Source organism: Poeciliopsis prolifica, unplaced genomic scaffold (assembly GCF_027474105.1).
Source record: "Poeciliopsis prolifica strain line A6 unplaced genomic scaffold, Auburn_PproV2 SCAFFOLD005, whole genome shotgun sequence".
NCBI lineage: Eukaryota > Metazoa > Chordata > Actinopteri > Cyprinodontiformes > Poeciliidae > Poeciliopsis > Poeciliopsis prolifica.
This window is the reverse complement of record NW_026562380.1, coordinates 3,638,992-3,661,848: the sequence shown is the minus strand read 5'-3', so window position 1 is coordinate 3,661,848 and position 22,857 is coordinate 3,638,992. Positions and strand designations below refer to the sequence as shown.

At 36.5% G+C, this 22,857-nt stretch overlaps 1 protein-coding gene across 1 annotated transcript; it reads right to left on the bottom strand.

Moving 5' to 3' along the window:
• Window positions 1-425: 425 nt before the first annotated feature.
• egln1a (egl-9 family hypoxia-inducible factor 1a) lies at window positions 426-22,515 on the bottom strand. Its single transcript, XM_055029548.1, has 5 exons — window positions 21,507-22,515; window positions 8,248-8,367; window positions 2,102-2,238; window positions 1,958-2,025; window positions 426-1,880 (listed from the first exon to the last, which is right to left on the bottom strand). Exons 1-5 carry the CDS (start codon window positions 22,191-22,193, stop codon window positions 1,825-1,827), a joined length of 1,068 nt encoding a protein of 355 aa, XP_054885523.1. The 5' UTR covers window positions 22,194-22,515; the 3' UTR covers window positions 426-1,824.
• Between the last annotated feature and the right edge of the window lie 342 nt (window positions 22,516-22,857).

Sequence of the window (22,857 nt, the reverse complement as noted above, 5' to 3'; positions counted from 1 at the left end):
TCTTAATGCCAAAATTATCAGCAAAAAACAACTGTTGAGAAAATGACAAGCTACAGGAAAATAAATTAGTTTGTTTACAGAAATATTACAAGAGATCCTGGATCTGTCTGAATACTTAAATGACTTAGGTTGTGTTGCTGAAGAGTAAAATCTATAAAAATAGGAACTTTTGTAAGACAGGAAAACGTCAAAGAAAACAAACGACCTCCATCTTGGTTTCAGGTCTGGAAGGCTAACATGAGAGAAGCTCAGTTCCTAAAACCTTAAGGCTGCAGTACCTAACTTTTAGTAGAATATATATATATATATATATATATATATATATATATATATATATATATATATATATATACATATATATATATATATATATATGTATATATATATATATATATATATATTTACTTTATGTTGATTGTGTCAACATGTTGTAACAGATAATCTGTGAAAAAACAAGTTTTATGTAGCATTTCCCAGTGCTACATAAAACCAACCAATCAGAATGAGGAGACGTGTCTTGGTGCTGTCGTTCACCCAACATGCTACATTTCAGCTAGCATAGCATGTTGTGAATGCTAGGCTAGTTAACATAGCCACTGATGACATGGATGAACAATTTTACAGTAACAACAGGCTGTTTCTGCACATTGAACAATGAGTACTTTGGGTTGATTGACAGCGCTAAGACCCTCCTCCCTTTAATTGGTTGTTTTTGGTGGAGGAAATTGATCTTTTCACAGATTATCCATCTAATATTATACTGTCCAAACACGGTGAAAGTTGTAACATTTTTTATAAAAGTTACATAATGCAACTTTAAATTTAAACGAATCATGTGATGTAGTCAATCATCTTGTTCACAGGTGTGAGGTTGATCAACTCGTAGCTAAATATTAGCTCAGGAGCTCATTGGAAAGCTAAATCTTCAAGTATTTTCTGTTCTTAGAGTAACTGCTTAAAAAAACCCTGCAGATTAATTTATGAAAACAGACACTTCCTAAGACACATTGCTATTATTTTGAAAACAACTGTATTTTTGTTTTGTTAAAAAGAAGTGGTGATATTTTCAGTCATCTCTATCACATCGTGTGAATCTCACTCCGGCCCATGCCTAGTTGAGACCTGAAGAGATTTGGCCACGGCAGCAGCAAATTATTTTCATCCAGAGGTCCAAAATAAAAACAAAAAAATTGGCACAAGCATAAAGGTGCTATACACAAGTGTACTGCAGAGGGCGCACTCTACTTTCTGCTGAGGGGATCACAGCAGGTCTCACTGCATCCCACTCAGTCATGATGTTTATGTAAGTTTCTGCAGCTCCAAACAGTTCATGTTACCAAGTGAGACAAAAAAACACAAGGCCATTAAAATCTGAAGCTGCAGATTTAAAACCAATGCAGTTCTGGCAGAGATTAGTTGTCTTTTTATGTCCATAATTCCTGAACTCACTGAAAACTGACATGGATGATTAAGCTTTCCTATGAAACCATCTGATGTGAGGAAAATAACATGAAAAGCAAAACACTGTACCTTTAAGAAATCAACAAATTATGAGGATCTAAAGCTTTTTTTTTTGCTTGTTGTTAGTCAGCTCAGCTGCACTGTAGATGCATACTCTGTTAATAAGAGGAGAAAAAAAGCATACAATCCCTTTCAGTACAATGTTATGACATTCACTGTCCAGATTAAGTGTAAAGTATATTTGATTTCTGTACTCCTATTTTGTCTTTTATTATGTAAATTGAGATTTTTCAGTTGCACATATGATCTCTGTAGGCCACTTTCTTAGGATAGAGCACTTAACGGATGTTTGCAGTCGTCCTACTAGCTGGGATCCGATGATTTGTTGAGTTCGACTTTTACTCCCTTTTCTCCTGCACCTGCACACAGAGGAGCCATTAGAGGAAAGACCAGGAAAACAATAAAATAACAGGAGCCAAGAAGCAAAGAGTACTACCTGTTAAGTACTTTTCTTTAGCTCTGGCACGCTCATCTGCGTCAAAATACCAGACCGTGATGGCATACCTGCAGAGAGACGTGGAGAAAATGAGGTGAGCCACAGCAAAGCCACCGAGCGCAGAGTGCAGGGTCTCAGGCTGACCTTGTTGAGAAAGCGGGCTGGACCTCGTGGGGGTTTCGCCTGTCTGACCAGAAGAGGAGCAGCCGGTCAAATTTTGGCTCTATATCAGCGAACTGGGCCTTTCCTTCAGGGAAGATTCGCAGCAGGCCGCCGTGTTCCTGAGAGCAGAGGAGCATCGTCATTAGATGCAGTTTGGAATAAAATGCCAACATGGCTCCCTAAATCAGAAATTACTGCAGAACATCCACATTGGACAAAAAAACAATTCGAACTGTGACACTATTTCCTTCCACTTAACTTTCCATTAAAAAGTTTGGACACAGAACTTTTGATGTATCAAATATCTGCAGTTAACACTTTGCATTCAAAGAAATAACTGGATTAATCTGTTATTGAAATAACTAATTAACTGGAATATTTGCAGACTTAAAAGATAACCTGGAGTAAAAAAAGGCAAAACTGAACAAAAAAACATCCATTTAGCCATACACTGTTTTGATGTTGGATTAAGCAGAAAAAAAGCTTTTCTTATTTTTTAGAGATACAGTTGCATCCTTTGCTGCAACTGATTAGGTGCACACAAAAGGAATGTTATTGCATTTTAGACAAAACAATGGTTATTTCCTTGTTTGAAAAGGAAATTGATCAGTTTAGCTTAATTTTTATGTATGTCTGATATTGCGTAGAATAATCTTATATAATCTTAAATGATTAAATAAAAGAAATCTATTACAATTTTCTTGTCCGGCTACTCGCATTATTATTATTATAAATATTAATAATAATTAGTATTATTATGAATATAACTGATATTAACAATATCAATTAAGTATATTAAATATTATTAATAATATCATTAATATAATTAGTATAATTTCATTAATTGTTAGTGACAATGATTGTTAGTATATCATCAACTTATGAAATAAAAATAAATAATGAATTACTAATACAATCGTAAGTCATATCTGTCAACAGTTTTCTGTCAGTTTTTCTTTCCGCTCAACTTTTCCTGAGCTTCTTCTTGCAATGACCATTTTGTCGCTCAGGTTTCAGTGACGATGTTAAAAATCTCTCCAGTCAGCATTTTTCCCCAAGAAGATAAAACAGGATTTCTTTTTTTGTTTTTGGAAAGATAATTTGTTTTCATTTTCTCTAAACCACAATTAACAAACCAGGAATTTATCAGTCTCTGGCTGAAATGAGTTCACTTTTTGAAGTAAATAACAGAAAACTAACTTTGATGACAGTTTTGTTTTTTTTTTGTTGTTTTTTTTTACCTACTGGTGCTTGGAGGAGAATATTTAAGCGACACTCAGCCATCTAAACCAGATCAAAGAGGAGCGAGAACATTTAAGGCAGAGCAACGCGAGGCTCGGAGAAAAGCCCAGGATAGGAAGCAGCAGCAGGGGACAGCTTTCCTGTGGAGGGATAGGAAGAATAACCCACAGGAAAACTGCTCTGGCTGGATAAAGGACCTGGAGAATGAAAAAGCAGATTGCTGCAAGCCAGCTGCTTAAATTCTCACTTTGCTGATATGATAGGACCCTCTCTTCACACGCAAACCTTGCGTGCTGAAAACGCTCACGCCTTTCGGTGCGCATATAATGTTATTTCCATTTGAAGCGCGTTGAATAAGGGGAATACCGGTGGTATGACTACAGCAAATTAACCAGAGACATTGGAATCTCAATAGGGTCAGAAATTTTTTTTAAAGAAAACCAAAGTTTAACACCTGTTTGACCTGCACATAACATGTGTGGGTTAAAGGTCATACAGGATAATTGGCATCATGTGCGCTGATATTTTTCTGGTTCCTTTTCAAAATAATACATCTATCTTCTCTAAGCTAATACTTACGATCAGATAAAAGCTGAGATGTTTGGTGATATCAACACAGTAAAATCTGCCAGAGAAGTAAAATCCTGACACCCTCATGACATCCGAGAGAAGCTTTCACAAGAGGAAGTCACGTGCTGCCACTGCAGAAACCAGTAGAGCTGTTTATCTTTCGCATCAAGGTTTACAGTGAATCAGGGCTCATTCTGAAAAACAGGGCCTTTATTCACCGCTTTACTGGCAGTTAATCATGTGAATGTGAACATAAACGTCCAGAACCAGAACAAACATCTCCGTACAACAAACAAAAAAAAACTCTACATTTTCTACTGGTTTGGGATAATCTGCAAAATCATAAAGTTAACATCTGAAACTGAGGACAGTATTTGGATTTAGACCCTTTTACGCTGATACCCCTAAAGAAAATCCAGTGAAACCAAAAACCTTTGGACATCTCCAATAAAGACTTGAGATGAGGGCAGAAGTTCAACCTTCCAGCAGAACAATGACCCGAAATATTCAGCCGGAGCTTCATTAGAATAATTTAAATTAAAGCATATCCATGTGTTAGAGTGGCCTAGTCAAAGTCCACAATTAAATAAAACTGGGAATCTTTGGTAAGAGATTCCCAGTTTCTCTCAATCCAATTTGACTGACGTTTGACAATGTTTTTAAAAAAAAGAATGGGCAAATATAGTATAAATTATTTTAAATTAAATTCTGAGGAATTAACACTCTGTACTGATTTAAAAAATTAGAAATATTTTGTTTCGGCTGAAAATGGGTTTGGTAGTGGGACAGAAAAGTCAGTTAAATCTCAGCTTGTTTTTCTCAAATGTTTCTTTTAAAAACATAGTTTTTAATGCCATTTGGTCCAGTGTGAGTTAAATTCTTGTCACTGTCTTGGGACCGTTTTAACTTTTTACGTCTATTCCTGATTGGTCTTGTTTTTGCGCAGCACTTTTGGCAAACTTCTGTTTTTAAATGTGCTTTATAAATAGTAATTTATAAAATTGCACAAAAAACAAGTTTGTTGCACAGAATCAGGCTGCTCAACAAACATGGCCTTGGCTAATAAGCAGCCGATGAGAAATCAAGTTGCTGTTATTCATGTAACCATCTGTGATCTAGAGCAAAGTTCATCTAGAAGTCAGAGGATAAGCTGCATGAACACCATAGATATCATATAACAAACTGATTTAGTTAACACAATCCACGCTGTAACTTCTGCAGATATGGACAGAAAAAGATAAACAGGCCAACCCAGTTTTTCTTTACCAGCTTAGAGAAAAATGATTTAAAAAAAGAGAAAGGGATTTGCAGGCATTTGTTTACTACTTTTACATTTAGTGATTTGAACCCAAAACCAGCCACATCACTTGTTTACTGTTTAAAGGTGCATAGGTCAAAACAGAAAGCTGATGCATTCAGAAGGACAACTCTGTGAAACTCACAACCCCAAAGTCAAAACAAAGAGGTAGAGTTGGGTTAAAACAAATCAGCCCAGACAAATCCCCCCTCCCCAAAAAGAAACACAACAACTTGTAGGCTAATCATAAAAGTAGTGTTGAATTAGGAGCTTATATCTAAAGAAAATGGTTGAATATACAACCGGCGATAGTAAAAACTGTTGTCCAAAGTCAAAAAGCTGTTTTGGGTTAAAGGTCAGGCTCGTTAAGAGATTAGGAAACTGATTTGTGTGCGCAAGTCATGCAGATTAGAAACTACTGTTGATAATTTAACAAAGATATGTGAGCTATTACACCCAGGAATAAATACTTTGGCAGGCCACCAGGTTTTACTAGCGCCTCCACCAGTAAAGCCACTGCTTATTTAAGTTTTTTTTTTTTCTTTCAATGTTTGCATTTTTAAGTCTTTATTCAATTCAATTTAAATCAAATCAAATTTTATTTGTATAGCACATTTCAGCAGCAAGGCATTTCAAAGTGCTTTACATCATAAACACAAAAACACAAAGTCATGCAACATAGAATAAACAATACATTGTTACATATTACCTTTCAAATACAATTCTAAACAGGTGTGTTTTTAGTTGCGATTTAAAGGAAGTCAGGGTTTCTGCTGTTTTACAGTTTTCTGGAAGTTTGTTCCAAATTTTTGGTGCATAGATGCTGAAAGCTGCTTCTCCTCTCTTGGTTCTGGTTCTGGGGATGCAGGGCAGACCAGAACCAGAAGACCTGAGAGGTCTGGAAGGTTGATACAACAACAGCAGATCTTTGATGTATTGTGGTGCTAAACCATTCACTGATTTATAAACTAACAACAGTATTTTAAAATCTATTCTTTGAGCTACAGGGAGCCAGTGGAGGGACTTTAAAACTGGTGTTATGTCTCTATCTTCCTGGTTTTAATGAGAACGCGAGCAGCAGCTTCTGGATCAGCAGCAGCTGTGTGATTGATTTGTTGGACAGGCCTGTGAAGACGCTGTTACAATAATCAATGCGACTAAAGATAAACGCATGGATGAGTTTCTCTAGATCTGGCTGAGACATCAGTTCTCTAATCCTGGAGATGTTCTTCAGGTGATAGAAGGTCGACTTTGTAACTGTCTTTATGTGGCTCGCAAGGTTCAAGTGTCCATCACTACTCCCAGGTTTTGGGCCTGGAAGTAGTTGTAAAGTACTAATTTAGTTGTAATAACTGAAGCTGTGCATTAACTTTGTTGGTATTGAGGTGTTAATCTTCCAATAATCCATAATTATAAAGTGACATTTTCAAATTCTCTTTAAGCCAAAACCAAAAAATCTATTACATCAGTGAATATGTGTTTATTATTTTTCCACTAATCTGGCTAACTCCTGACCAATGGTAAAGCATTCGTGTGCTATTTGATTTTTGGAGTCGATCCCAATTTTTGTTACAAATCGATCAGTATCTTCTGATACTGATCGATGGAAAACACGCACAATAAACATATCAATTAACTGAGCCTTGATCATTTGAAGAAGTTCCTCTTAAGGATGTTTTCATATCACTCTTTACTCGTGTTATGTAAAGAGTAGATACATTGATTGTATCACTGGCTTCTGTTTTTTTGTTTTTGCCCGTATCCATGGCAGCACTCGTCAACCTGGACGCACGAGCAGGCTGGTGGCTGAAGTACCTTCATCAGATGGTAGGTTTATGCAAAATCCCTTTCACCTGGTATCCTTCTGAATGTCAGTGGGAGTGGGGAAGATCAGCCCCATCCATCAAGAGCTGGTTACCATGTGACTGTGTGATTCGCAATGATTCCTAGGTTTGACTTCCTCCTGCTTAGGCGTTGATAAATTTGCTCTGATCTCCTAAATCTGAAGAAAGTTCCCATGGACAAATCCAATTTCAGACATCCTGAAAACCCTTCTTACATCATTGATACATCTTTTAGTTGCAATATTAAGAAATAGAAGAGTAGTATGCTTCTCTATAGGGCTGCAAATTGCAGTTATTTTCGTAGATGATTAATCGGATAAAAAAAAAATCCTGTGACTTTCGACAGATTTTTCACTTAAGCACTTAATGTTTCATGAAATATTAGAAATACAATAAAATATGCAAACAAACATTTTTTTAAATAATAAAATAGACATATTATTGCCTAAAATGAAGTAACATAGCCAATCTTTATTTCACTTCAGTTTTTCTATTTGTGGAGAAATGTACTTTTGTCATGAATTTAAAATGTACATTTATGTATTTTGTACAGTTTTGACTTAATTGCTGCTCTGAATGGGGTTTATTCAGCAATTTTAATTTTTTTAATCCTATATACTCTAATTAGCAATTAAATGATTGTAAAATTTCTATAACTGGATAATTGATTAATTATTATTCATTGTTTCAGTCCTATTTTCTGGTCTTTACTTGATTGAGGCATTTTACGATTACTTTAGATGGCTGGTGTGGTTATACAGCATGAATTAAAGTGTAGCCAAACTAATTTAACCTAGAACGGTGTGATTTTATAAAGTAAAAACATATTTAACTTAATCTGCACCAAACATTCAAGGAAACAATAGAAATCTACTTTTAAAACACGATTGTGTGAATATTTTGGGAAAACAAATAAATATTCTATGGAAGATTACAAACAAAACCCTTCTTTTTATCCACGCACTCAGAAGCTCTTGCTTGCAAACCGCACAGAAAATCCGCCATCTTGGATTAAAGATGCCATTTTTTTAGGGATTTTCAAATCCAAAATTTGGATCTTGTTTTAAATATAGAATATCAAAATTGTGAAATAATTCTACAAGTATATAAACCAAACACTTTGCAAACTCTTAAAAAATTTTTTTTTAAAAACCTGAAGAAGCGTTTTCTCATACCTTGGCATTCCAATCTCTATTAAGGTAATATATGCATGTGACACAGCGTCCATCGCCGTTGGGGTTATCCACATGGCGCACATAACCTGTTCCATTCCCAGGGTAACAGGCTACCATTGCCTGAAGAGAGAGCGATGGAAAAATGTGATTAGTACATACAGAGCACCAGGGAAACCAGCAGTCACCTGACTTCAAAATTAATGAACATGAAAGTGAAAAGTCAAGGCAAAAAGTATCCAAGTGTGAGAAAACTCAAGTCAGCATGTTCAAAGTATGAAAGCAGAAAATCAACTCTTTTTTTGTGTGTTTTTCCTCACCTGAAGATGAAGACAAGCACAGGTCACATTTACCCAACTGCCCCACAATAATATTTTGAAACATTTGAGAAAATAAACCAAGGATATCGTCCTGCATGCCTTCCTTTTGCCCTTTCCTGCTGTAGTAAGATTTCTATGATCTGCTTTGGAGTTGGCAGTGAAAGCTATGAATTGTATATTTCTTGGAGCAAATAGCATGCTGAATCCTGGCTCTGGTGAAGTACAAGAATACCCCGCAGGAAAATGGAAAAGCACAAGTAATAACTTGAACAGTCCTGGACTAACAGGAAAATAAAGTACAGTTATTTAAACATTTTTAAGCTGAAGAAAACAAATTCTTCCATAAGGAAATGAAGTAGAAAATAAAGGTGAATAAAGTTCTCAAGAATGTGAGCAGTGGTTCTTAAAATACTTTTTGACATTTTAAAAGTGTCATGACAGACATTATAATACTAAAGGATTTGGACATTTTAAGCTTTTCATGCTTTGAAAAAAAAAAAAAAAAAAAAAAAAAAATAAAAAAATATATATATATATATATATATATATATATATATATATATATATATATATATATATATGGTGTCATTTACTTGGTTGGAGCATGAAAAGTTATTCATATTCCATTTTAACCCAAAAATGTAAATGTTGAAGTTTGATATGGGCAAAAATAACCCATAATAAACTGGACCTCATAATCCAAAATGGCTGACTTCAACTGAAACAATAGTTTTATGTGCAATTTTGACCATTTTGAGCACATTAAATCTTTCATTCACAGCACTAAGCAACCTCTCTAAAAATGTTTCCTACAGTGTTGATAAGAGATGCAGAAAAATAGGTTTTTACTAGTTTCTAAAGTATATTTAACTAAAATGAACATCAATTTAGTTTCAATTTCTGAGAAAATGCAAAGCAAAATTTATGTTCTTTAGTTTTTGAGAGGGTGTATTTGCTTTATTATCATCATATTATTTGAAAACGACAATATTATTGTTTATCGCAATAATTTATGGGACAATTGGCCGTCCAGGAAAATTTGGTATCGTAACAGGACTACAGACATATATATCCACATACAAACAATTTTAAAAAATGCAACAAGTAGGCAACTCTAAAAGTAATTATAGTTGTTAAAACTAAAATGAAGAGAAATGGTTTTCAGCAAAGAAAGACTTTCATTAAAAATAGTCTCAAAATGCCAATTGTATTAATTATTTCAATAATTTTTGGGACAATTTAATGTCCAGCAAAATGTAGTATTGTGACAGGCATACAGTCTGACATCAAGTCACACAAGAACAACTTTTAAAGGTGCAATGACCAGGAAAATGCTAAAAATAATTAAGTGTTTAAAACTGACATGAAGCGAAATGGATTTAAGCAAAGGAAGACTTTCTTTCTGCCAGCAACTGGAAAGACCCAACACCTGCTCTGCAACTTTTTCTGGCATCTCATTAACAAAAAACTAAAAAATAAAAAAAATAAAATAAAAACTACTAAAGGAGCAAAAATGTGAATGATTTAGAAAAGCTAAAACTGCTGTTTGCACTGACAGCAGTAGGAAGTGACTGGCTAAATACAGTAACAGTGTCTGTGTTGAAAGTGGATCTGGGGTGACTGGTAAACGTGCACCAACACAAACAGATCAGCCCTCATGCACTGCAGCATCAACAGTGATACAGCGGGCAAAAGACAAGTCGGGCCACATTCTTTCAAGACCTTGCATCAACATAAACCATAGCAACATTATTATAAACAGAGTAAATCTCATCACCGTTTCTTCTATAATAAAAAAAAAGATATTATTGGTGTATAACCAATTGAAAGCAAAAGCAAAATGTGTGCAGAAAATGAAAGAACGAGTTGGATTTAAAGCAGTCCTCCAATGAGAACAAGCAAAGTCATTCACATCACACTCGCGCACGTCTCCATCTTATTTCGCTGCGCATCTGATCGGAGCTGCTTGCGTCAGTCGGCATTGTGCTAACATCTTTGGAGATGCAGGTTACCGCTGGAATGCACGATATCAGTGCCTTCAAAGCTAGAAAACAACAAAACTACAACATAAAGGGGAGGAGAGAGGGTGGCAATGCCAAGTCTGGCTGCTACAACATTAAAAAAAAAGAAGAGAGGAGGGGAGGGCAGAGGAGGTTCTTGGAAGAAACTACTTCTGATTGAGGCGCACGCACAGCTAACAAAAGGGCTTCCTGTGTGTAGAAGGCTAGGCTTTCTTTTTTTGTTGTTTTTGTGAGTAAAAGAGAAGGGCAGAGAAAGAAAAAGAGGGGCACAGACAGTGAAAGTAGAGGGGTGGGTCTGCAGCTCACAGGGAGGAATGAACTGCTGTAAACTTTGACTCCTGGCCACCCTCCAGAGGGAGCAGTATTTTAATGGTTGTGCTACGTGCAGAACGTGAGGAAGGTTGGCTTATCCTCCGCTATGTCACCCCTCCCACTCCCAACTGCTGGGCTCACGCTGCAAGGATAGAGATGGGTCAAGTGTGGATTCAGATGTGTAAGGGCTGTGTGTGGGCCGACTTAAGGTGAGAGACAGAGAGAGAGAGACAGAAGAAGAGGGAGAAGAAGTCAGAGGGAGGGAGAAAGGGAAGGTGTGATTTGGCGGACACAGCCTTTCACTGCATGTAAAGGGAAAGCTCATCTTTAAAGCACACCTATCTGCACCAGCTGGGGGTTTTACCAGAATCTTATTAATTATTAATAAAAGCTTTTTTTCCTTACCATATTTATTTTTCTCGCTTTTTCTTAAATTTTCAAAAAGCAGCTTTCATTTCAATTATCTCTTCCCCGAGTTGTACGATAGAGTATTTGCACCAGGTTATGAAAAGTTTTGTTTAATTACAATAATATTAACAGATTATCTTAAAATTATGAGAAAGAAAGTTTAGATATTTAATTGATCTATTTTTCACATTGGAGTTCTCATACAATTACAAACATTTGATTAATATAAAACAAACATTTGATGAATCAATAACACTGACTACTATATGACATATATTACCATTTTCTATGGTTGCTGGGATTTTTTTATGATCACCTTTCACATCTTCACAGTGAAAAACAAATAGAAATGCACACAAAATATGTGTGTTCTTAATTTATTCACAGAAAATACATGACATAATGCTATTGTGTGGATATGCCAACCTGGTATGAAGTGCTGCTTAATTCCAGTTTGCCTTTCATTTGATCTGGTCATGAGACCTAACAAGCTGAAGCACACAGAAGAGACACATCTTAAGATCAAATCCTCATTCAGGTAGGAGAAAACCTCGATAAAGGTACAAAATATAGAGGAAGGTACATTTAAAACATCAGCGTCACTATAGATGTTCATTTTCTTAGACGGTTCAGACCAATCCTCCGTCTCAACTTGACACCTTTGCTCTCCGCTGGATATTATTCCCTCTCCATCTCCACCCCTGAACTTTATGTCCACTTGCGCTCCCATTCTTTCAGCCTCTTACTCTTCCGCGTTCCACTGCGGCCCTCATTAAGCGGCTGACCTTGCTCCTCATGTTGTTTGTTTACATTCCACAAGCACAACTTCAGAGGCCAACTGGTGTTTACGTGCACGGAACGGGAGGAACAGAGGTCACCAAACCAAGCTCCGAGGGGCCTTCAATGAGGCCAGAGTGGAGGCAAACACCACAATGAAGCCATGTCAACTCGGTGCAAACATGATCAACAATCATCAAAAGGAAATAGTGAAAGTACTAATGCAGTTTACATGATACAGATCAGAAAGTAAACGGCTCATTTCTCCTTTTTAACTACCCGACTTTTTAGGGCATTGTCACACCCATTAGTCCAGTAGACTCGGTTTGATTGGGAACCGAAATTGCAACACTTGTTACATATCCAGCTGTTATGGTTCGCTGTTCACCTCCAAGCCTGTGGTGGCGCTGCACCAAGAATCCGCGAAGGAAACGGGACGGAAACTTAGAACAAATAAATCAATAAAGGGTTAAGCACTTCAAGGGGTGACATGTTTAAGTAGGCTGAGAAGAAATGGCAAATCATACAGTGCGGGTAGTTGGTGAAATGGCCCTGGAGCCGTACAAATATTTATAAGAGTCAAAGTATTCTTTGACAAGAAAACATCTTCCAAATTTTATTGTGCAAATCAACTTCAATCTAGAGTTTGTTCCAAAGTTAGTGACTCAATGTCAAATATAAAAACTGCCGCCCCCCCAAATTTTTTTTTTACTGGGACAAAACTGAAATGTGTGTCATTGTATATTACCGAATTAAACCAATTATATATTTTGTATATAAACTCGTTCCAGGAGGTAAAGTGGAATACCTCCAACCTGATTACTTGTGATAAATTTTAATGTTTATTTTTTAGAGAAGGTTCTTTTATAATTATTGTATTTCATCAACACCTCCATTTAAATTAAACAACTCTCTAAAAGTACTTTCTCCAAATGCTACTCTGTCTATTAAACTTAAAATAATGTCAACAGAAAACATTTGCTGCACAGCGAATGTTTTCTGTTAACGTAACCAACGTTTTTTTAATTTTAGCCAAGCAAAGTCGAGTGGAGAATAACTTTATTGACTCACATTTGTTACAATTAACAAACCAACATCCAAACACGACTGACCCGATCACTGCTGAGGACAACCCGATCACCGGAACAACCCGATCACCGGAACAGTATAAGTTCATCGCCCTGCATCCACTGATGGGAGCCATGAACCAGGGTGTGGCGAAACGGAAAAGCTAAAAGGGATCTACTCACTTCACAGCAGAGATGCTTATCCAAACATGGAGCACAAACAGTAGGGATTGAGACCTTGCAGCAGAGAGGAGTGTGGGAATGAAGACGGTTTAGGTCACAGGCTGGAAGACCTTTCCGTTTCATGTGACGGTGTCGCTTTAAAGGAAATCCCCGTTTAAAGGAATGACCTACTTTACCTCTGTAGTGTTTACAGTTGGGTTTGAACAATAGGAGGACATATATTAACATTATCTTTGAAATACTACAGCAGAAATACAGTTCATTGGTAACATGTGAATGCTGTAAAAACAAGTAATTGACTTACTAAACTCAGAAAAGGTAAAGTAAGCCAATTAAGAATAAAGATCAATTATGTGGCATAAACTCAATCTAACCAACAAACCGTGTTTCCACTCTGCTTCTTGTTTAATCTAGAAGTGTTTTAGCTGTATTATTAACGTACCATCCATCATCTCCACAATGTCATCCCTAACCTCAACATTGACACTTAGTAATAAGGGAAATTCCCAATTTTCCCAATGTTGTTTATGGATATCACAGCAGAGGTGACTGAATATAAAATGCACACCATTATTTTCAGTTGTGTTTTAGAATTCAAAAAAAATGTTTAAAGATGACAGCAAATATGAAAATATCACTTCATAATAACGTGTTCATAAAATATTGGAAGAGTAATACCCGAGCACCAACTATACTGTCTTAAAAATGCAAACATTCTAAAAAGGCTTTAAAAAAAGGTCATGCTTAGCCTGGTGAGGGCACAAATAATAAGTGTAGTACAAGCCTGGTGGACCGCCTGGGTTGTAATACACTGGGGGAAACGATGCATGTACTACTTTGTGTTAAATCTAACACATAAGATCCTAATAAAAAAAATTCAAGCTTGTGTTTGTAATACTTTACATCTTAAAGTGCTGCAATAAAATCTTATAACTTTCAGCATTATGCTTCTGTTGCTCTGTCCTCAGCAACAAGGGGCCAAAAACAAAAAAACACCTCTGAAGGTGCAAGAACTAATTAACTAATCCCAACAATTAATTAATTCCAAATGCATAAACCTGCTTCGCTTTAATTCACTACCAACTAATATTTAACTATGAATGCAACTAAGGATGCTCAGACTGATCCCTCTGACTGATGGGTAAAACAAAAAACAGGAAAAAAAGTGGCACGCAAGGTGCTCCAAGCGGAAGGAAAGCCTTTAGCATAACGTACGGCTGGCTCCGGTGCAAGTTGAGCACCATTACAAGACTTCCTTTCCTCTCCATACCCACCAAGGCTTCAGAATTTAGGTCAACGGTCAACTTCCGCATGAAAACGCACATCCAGGCCTCGTCTGTCACATTTAAAATGACAAAAATAAACATGCAGTCACCTTTGACCCACAACTCAGACATGAGGGCAAGGATTGTGTGTAGAAGTATCTCACTTTCCGAGTATTATCGTTAAGAGTTCACAGAAAATAAGCTCTGTTGTGCAACATGCCGACATACCAGAAGACAGTTTTTACAAATATTTTCTTCCTTTCTTTTTTTCATTGGATTAAACAGCATATTTTCTTAAAATAAGAAGAGAGTAAATCAAAAAACTAACATCTTGGAGAATTTGATTCGTTTTTTTCAGATCATTAATCCAATGACTCATTCATTAGGTGTCAATTCTTCTGCGAGAAGAAAAGGGGACACAATATGCTGCAATTAATTTCTAAAGTATTTCTAAAAATTTTCCATTTATTATCATATCACAACCACAAAATTCATTGTATTTACTGGGTTTTTACAAAATAACCCATATTTGTGAGGTGAAAAGAATTGGATACATGGTTTCTCAATTTAAATACATTTTTGAGAAAGCCATGTAGCTTTTCTGTTTCATTTTATAAATATGCACTATTGTGCATTTGCCGGTTACATAAAATCCCAATAAAAAACTTTGTGGATGCATGCAACAAATTTGGGAAAGATTCAATACATTACCATATTATTATTGCAAGTGTTGGTGTATTTGTTTAGAATGACTACCGGTAATTAAGCTTTCACAAAATTCTTGATTTTCATGCAAACTGTATTTTTAGTAGCAGCTATCTGTGCTGAAACAACCCAGATGCTAATGCTACTCCACATGCTTTTATGTTGGAAACATGATGATGGATGCATTACTTCAGGATGCGTCTTTCAGTATGGCTGTTACAGGAGTCAGAGGTCACCTTCTGCTTCAGTCTGAATTAAATAGGTTTCTGCCAAATAAAACATGATCACTGGAGTGCCTTTGTAAACTACTGAGTAAGCAAAGTCCAGAAAAATTCCTGCAAAAACGCATGTATTTTGTGCAAACATGTTAAGAGTCAATAGGAGATTTTTAAAATACAATTTGCAGTTTGGCAAAAAACATTTACAAAGCCGTCCTGAAGTTGTTCTGCTTCACTTTGAATCACTCCACTGCTGATAAATTGCACCTTTATTTATGCCTTAAGTGATATTTAAGCCGTAAATAAAAATGCTCTGGAACATACATTGCAAAGGTTTCTCCCAGAAAACCCACAAAACTGGGTGTGAGGTGTGCTAGGCCAGTCATCCAGCTGCCAGCCGTGTTTTTCAGTTAAAAAAGAAAAATGTCTAAAGTTGACAGGAAATTTTTAAATATCACTTGATAATTATGCATTACTGGAAGACTGGAAGATTAATGCCTAAACACCAACTACAAGGTCTTTAAAAAAAGGAATTAGATAAATTAACAATTCCAAGCCTAGTGAGGGGAAAAAGTAAAGCCTGGTGGCCCAACAGCCTTATAATACACTGGGGGAAACCCTGATTGCTGCAATCATCTTCCCATCTATCCTGAGCAGTTTTCCAGTTCCTTCCACTGACAATTATCGCCACAGAATGATGCTGCCACCACCAATTTCCACTGTATGCATAGTATTAGCCATGTGGTGGGCTTTTACACTGTATAGTTTTACATGTTAGCTTCTGCAGACTTTTTCCATAGTGCATATCAAAACATATTAGGAAATTTTTGGTGTTTGGACAATTAAAACAAATAGTTATACATGTTTTTATAGCTGCCTGTCAACTATCTTGCAGGTTCTAAGTATTAAAAATCAGTTTCTATTACCAATTTTCATTGATTTTATTTCAGTTTCATATGTTAATTGCTTTAAAACCAAGTTACTAGATCATGAGATTTGTTTTCCAATTTGGTACGCTACATTTAAAATCTCCTCCAACAATGCATTTGCTTTACAGATGCAGCCAAAGGCTTTTAAATGGTAACCGCTATGAAACCAGGGGTTCCCCCAGTGTACTATAAGCCTGGCGGGCCACCAAGCTTTATCTGTGTCCCCACCAGGTAAAGCTTGGTGGGGACACACCAAGCTTTACCTGGTAAATAAATAAGTTTAATTTGCCTTATTTATTTACCTTAAATAAATAAGGCAAATAAACCTTATTTATTTAAGGAGTTTTTTTAACGTTTGCATTTTTTAACACTTCACAGTTGGTGTTCAGATAATAATATTGCACATACATAATTATCAAGTGATATCTCAAAATGTCATGTCAACTTTAAACATTTCTTAACTCAAAAACACGAAGGGCCGCTGGATGAATGACTGCCGAGCGCCCCTACCACCGGGTTTAACAAGTTTTCTTGAGGAAACCTTTTGAAACAATATGAGATAAATGCTGTGTTGGTTTGATTTCACTGTTTTCAATCACATTTGTTTCCTCAGATTCGAGCTCCTGTAGAAGAACGTAATCTACATAAACTGCCCAGGTTTCAGCAATCCAATTGAAATGCACATAATAATCCAGGTCTATAAAACGGTTTCAGGAAGATTATTACTGGAGGGGAACAAAAAACATTCAGGAACTCATAGTGGAAACATCCCTTAAGTCTGAAGTCTTTGTTTTTGTGGCTTAAGTGCCACTCCAGTCAGAGTCTGAAACTTGAGCCACCATCTCTGCCAGGAACTGATCCATGCTTGCACATTTCAGAGAAGCAGTACTCATGAGCAAAACTTCTTATAAACTTCAACATGAAGGAGGACCAACATTCTACATGCACAACAAACATGTTGTTTATAAAATCTTTAAACTTCCTAATAATATCATAATGGACACAGAAAGCAGAAACGTCTGTGGAATGTTATCAAGTGAGAAACAAAAACAAACACAAAGGCATTAAATACATATTTGGGCAAAATCTTTTCCGCCTGTGTCTTCCAATCTGAAATGTGCCAACATTGTTTGGTATCCCTTTGAGTCACTGATAGTCATGACTCACAATTTGTGCAAGTCATGCTATTTTCTGCCGGTCATAGACCAGCCGAGTGTTTGCCAAAACAGCAAGGGCAGCAGATGAGGAAGTCATGCCCAACCTGGAATGATAATTTCAGCTATGGGGGATCAAACTGAATAATATCTAAAAACAAATATCACAATTCCTAGTCCTTGGAATTCTGAAATTATTTAAAATGCTAAAAAAAATTTAATTGACAATGAGTTTTAAATTGTACAGCATATCATATTACATATCCACGAGGCCACCACATAGCTAAACAGTTAACTAGCTCCTTCTGTCTGATGATTGTTCATATTTTAATATAAATGCACTTTGTGTAAGAACAACGTTTGTAGTTTTGTTTTAAAGTTGTAGAGATTTACAAAACACAAATGCACCATAACTGTAAAGTCTGTCTTTTATTTTCAATCAAAACTCAGTGCGATATGTTCGAATGAAATCTGCTTAAGTTTTGTAAAATTATGTTTTGAATATTTTTTTTAATTTATGTGATGTCAGGCAGCTAAGCTAACCCAATACCTGTAATTTGTCACACAATTTTATCCACAAACCTATTTTTGCTTAAATTGAACCTGATAATAAATTTAATACATTATGGAAAATGATAGAATTGTTTTAAATATTTTTCTTCCTCATCAGTCACATACAGCTGAACCCAAATATTGACATACATACAAAAAACAACAAAAACAAAACATTTCACTGTCTGAAGTTAAGTCAGATCAAATTCTCTTTTTTAAGTTAGTTAGAATTAACAAAATTATTTATATTTGCTAAATGCCACAAAATGTTTCTTGCAACTTTCCTTGAATTTGAAAGTTTATATATATACTTTGTCAATATCAGAGATAAATTGTCTTTAAAACTTTGAAAATTATTTCTAAATGTCATCATGTGTACAAAATTGGAATCAAATCTCTTGTGTTTCTTGATTATGTTGCGTTTTTCAATTTGCAGTTGTGTTGAGTGTTTTGTTGCACTTCAAGGCCACCTTACTGAAAGATTCACATTTCAGTTTTTTTATTTTATTTTTTAAATTTAGAAGTCTTTTTAAAAAGTGATAAATCAGGAAAAGCTCCAGTTCAGAAACAAAAACGACTTCTGTTTTCTTTCCTTTACAGTCAAAAATAAAATAGAAAGTACCTGGTAAAGATCTATTTCACAATAATTTAATGTGTTAAGACTGTTGTCAGCTTCTTCTCACTTAAATCCTGGCAGTGCACATGCAGTGTTTCCCTGCGAGAGATGGAAGAGGAAAAGGCCGGGAGCTGCTCTGTTCCTCCGGGTTTAGTTTCAAGCGATCTGGTCAAAAGAAGTGCTGCAGGTCACATGCAACCCGACGACCAAGAAGACGCCAAACCAGCTTTGCTTCGGCCTGATCGGAACCATAGGAAATCTTACGTCATTTTCTTAGAAACAGCCTCAGAGAAAGAAACACAACCTGGTCAGTGCACTTTGAACAGCGGGACACCTTGCATGTGTTGGTCTGGGTCAGTCACTTATAGAGCAACGTTCCTGTAATTTATTCACTGCTTTAACCAAAACCAACATTTTTACATTTAGGCTGTACCATGTATTATAACAATACCAGTAGCGTACATTTTCATGACTCTTTTTGCATCTTTTTGAGCTTTCTCATCTCATCCAATAAAAACCCTTAAAATGCTTAGTTTCTTACTTCTTCCTACTCCTTTTCAAGCATGTTAAGATTGCTGTGGTGCATAATTTTATACTACTATCATGTTTGAAATAAAGTTTAATTTCATTTTTAGTTACCTGCATTTTTTTTAAAGTCTTTGTGGAAATGTTACAAGTCTCTCCCTCTGACATCAAATCAGGAATAAATTATTCCAAACTGCATACAGATTCTTGAAAGTGCATCCTGAGATTTTGAATCTGTCCAAACTAAAAAGCAAAGTTGCATTATGAACAATTTGTTAAAAGCTAAATTAGAGCATCAGTCAACCGGATGCATCTGGATGCAATTTTGTTCAGTAAAAATCAAATACAATTTAAAACATGTCATAATGTATAAATAAAAAAAATTATATTTTTACAAGTCGTTACATTGATCCACTTGGTATTAAAAAACCTTTTTGAGTTTATTTCAAACGCAATGGGCAAGGAGTCAGAAAAAAGGGGGGAGGCGTTAAAACAGCGAAGCGGAATAAAGGGAGATTAGAATATTGGATGGGTAGAAAAACATTATAAAGAGAATGCAAGAAAACACCCTAAAAGTCTGTTCCTACACCTCTACAAAGAGAGAAAAAACAGAATGGAGACACCACACTAAATATGCAAACACCTTTAAAATGAGGACAATCCTGTAATTTCTTGATTTTCTTTGTTAAGACACAAAACTATTCGATCCATGAAGAAATTCTTATAGTATTTCTTTCTTTTAAGTGTTGGATAGCACATTCAGAAAGAAAATAAAAAACAAGTTTGCAAGTCGACATTTAAAGAAATGCATCAATCAATTTGCCACAAACTGAAATCAGACAACATGACCAATTGGCAGGTTGAATGCTGAAAAATCAAATTCCCTCCAACGCATCAAAATGTTTTAAAAATGAACAACTTCCCTCTTTTTTTTTAATTATAAACACATACATCAAGAGCAAATACTTTGATGCACTTAAAACAGGACGATTTATATTTATTTTTTCTGTACTCAGCAAAATTGCTGTGAAAATTGCTACATAAAGTCAATTGCCTGCTATTTCATAATTGACTAATAAAACCAAAAGCCACAGTCAACCAAGAAAAGATAGACAGGTACAACTGAATTTCCACTTTTGATGATTTATCTTGGCTAAATCCACAATTAACAGCATCAACCATTCACCTGTTGAAGACTCATGCATCAACAAACGAAATGACATCAAGATGTACTAGTAAATCAATTTATACCTCATTGTTGAATAATAATAACATCTCAAACAACAAAACTCAGTATCAGCAGGTCAGGCTTACTAAAGATCGGAAATCAGCAATCAGTAAGAAAACTACAATCAGTGCACCCCTACTTTTATGTTCTTTCAGAGAAATAAAAATGAACAAAAATAGAAGAGAATAGAAAATCGGTAATGGCCAAAAGAAAACCCGATTCGTGCAACACCATGTTGATTCAGTTTCATTCAACTGTTTATCACAAGGGCGTCAAACTCATTTTAGTGTTGGGCCAAATCAGGATCATAAATGCTCTTGAAGGCCCAGTTGTGCCAGAATGTATTGACAAAACCCATTAAACTGTTAAAAATATAACTCAATTCTTAAAATTAAAAAATATTGAATACCTTTTCAGTCCCTCCAGATTTTTTTATTGTTTTTGTGATTTTTTGCAATAAAAATTAAAGTGTTTATAGTACTAATTTTGAAATATTAGCAATATTTTCACTTATTTATGATAGGAAATGTGATCTTTTATTACTCGCTGAACAGATCATGGACTATAATCTGACATCAATTAAAGCTGAGACAGCTGTTTAGTACCAGTTGGAAATTTGTTTGTAATTTTTGAGAAAATCTGAAATATCCTCCCATGTATTAAAAAGTATGGGGATTCGTTGATTTTGCATTAATTTCCACTTTAATTTGCAAGGAACTGTAGGAACTGATTGATATAATTCGTCAGTAAACAGATAAGAACTGCATTGATTTGATTGATAATGTAATATTTAACCAGACTTAATGTTAAGTCGAGCGTCTGGAGGGCCAGTTTTGAGTTATAAATACATTATGAATAAACCAGAATACTTAGTGTAGTGCACATGCATTTTAAGTGAAACACAACAGACTCTGATGTCTGCATGAATATTTCTGATCCAACTACTGATGATGTGTGTGTGTGTACCTGCTGTCATACTTACTTTTGTCCTTCCGTTTATAGTGTAGTTCCCCAGTTTGCCATTACAGTGTCTGATTAAGTCGTCCATCCGACTCATTAGGAAGCTGATCTTCTCGCAGTTAGACTCTGTCCCGTCTATCCACGTGATTTTGTCCCCTCGGATGTCTTTAATGGAGTCGCTCTTTTGGCTCACCAGCTGGCCGTCTGTGAACCTGCCCGTCTTGTACAGAGACTTGACGTTCTCCAAAATACCCAGTCCGGTCTCTGCTCCGAGGAAGTTGTCCACCACGCAGATGCCGTGCTTGTTCATGCAGGGGACGATGCACTCCGTTGCGAGTTTCTGAGGAGAGAGGCTGGTCTGGCCATTAGGCGTGGTGGGGGTGTTGGACCCTAGTTCTCCCTGTCCATCCCCGTCAGCAGGTGCTTCTGTGTTTGGAGTTGGGGGTACGGTTGCAGAATCCCCCTGCTCCGTGGTTTTATTTTCTCGTTGTTTCCTGCTGTCCCCCGCCGACGGACCGTCTCCAGGCTTCTGTTTCGGCTTGTCCGCCTCCTTACAAATCAGCTTGTGTTTCTTCCAGTCCTGCTTCTGGTGCTCTTTGCTGCAGTAGAAGGAACTCCGACACCGACCGCACTTTAAAAGGTTCTCCATTCTTCCACAAAGTTCACAGACCTGTCTGTCGCGGTCCAGATCGCTCTGCTGCTTCTCCATGTTGGGAGGCTGCAGCGGGGTGTACTGCTCCTTTAAGTCCGATCCTTCACACGCGCCCTGCTGCTAACCGTCAACTTTGGAAAAAGACCCGCTGCTTCTGCCTCGCTGCGCCGAGCGAAACGGCGGAATAAAACTCAAAAAGTCGGCATTTTACTGGACACATTCCGTCTCCACTCAGTCCTACCAGTGAAGTAAAACAACAATGTGCTCCCACGGACGAGTATTGAGGGGTGGGTCGAGGGCTCCGGGGGGCATTTCAACGGGCTAGCTGTTGATTTTGCTATGCTGCGTGTCGCAGCTACGTGTATACTGTTAGTCACCGGCCCAGCCCACCGTCACGTAGAGAACAAGCTCCGCCCCCCGGGCTGCCTTCATGGGTTGTCGGACAAATTCACTTTAGAGACACGTGTCTCCAAAGTTAAACTGAAATGAATCAGTAATACTCGTTTATTTAATAAATCTATTTAAAGTAGCTTTTTTCTCCAATGCTTAAAAAGTAATGGAGACAATTTGTATTTTCTTTCAGCTTCAACAAAGCTCAGTGTAAGTCCTAGAAGTCCGCTTGGAATGCCTCAATGTGCAAAGCATCCAGTTTATGGATTACACTATATGTCCATATAGCTATAACTCAGTCACAGCAAATTTTGGCAAATGCATTGCAACC

Bases quoted from the DNA above. Each gene is read 5' to 3' on its own strand.
- egln1a (XM_055029548.1), bottom strand. From the start codon at position 22,193: ATGGAGAAGCAGCAGAGCGATCTGGACCGCGACAGACAGGTCTGTGAA. The intron at 8,368-21,506 runs GTAAGTATGACA...CTCTCTCTTCAG, and splicing joins CTATAAACGGAAGGACAAAA to GCAATGGTAGCCTGTTACCC. The intron at 2,239-8,247 runs GTATGAGAAAAC...CTCTGCTCTCAG, and splicing joins ATAGAGATTGGAATGCCAAG to GAACACGGCGGCCTGCTGCG.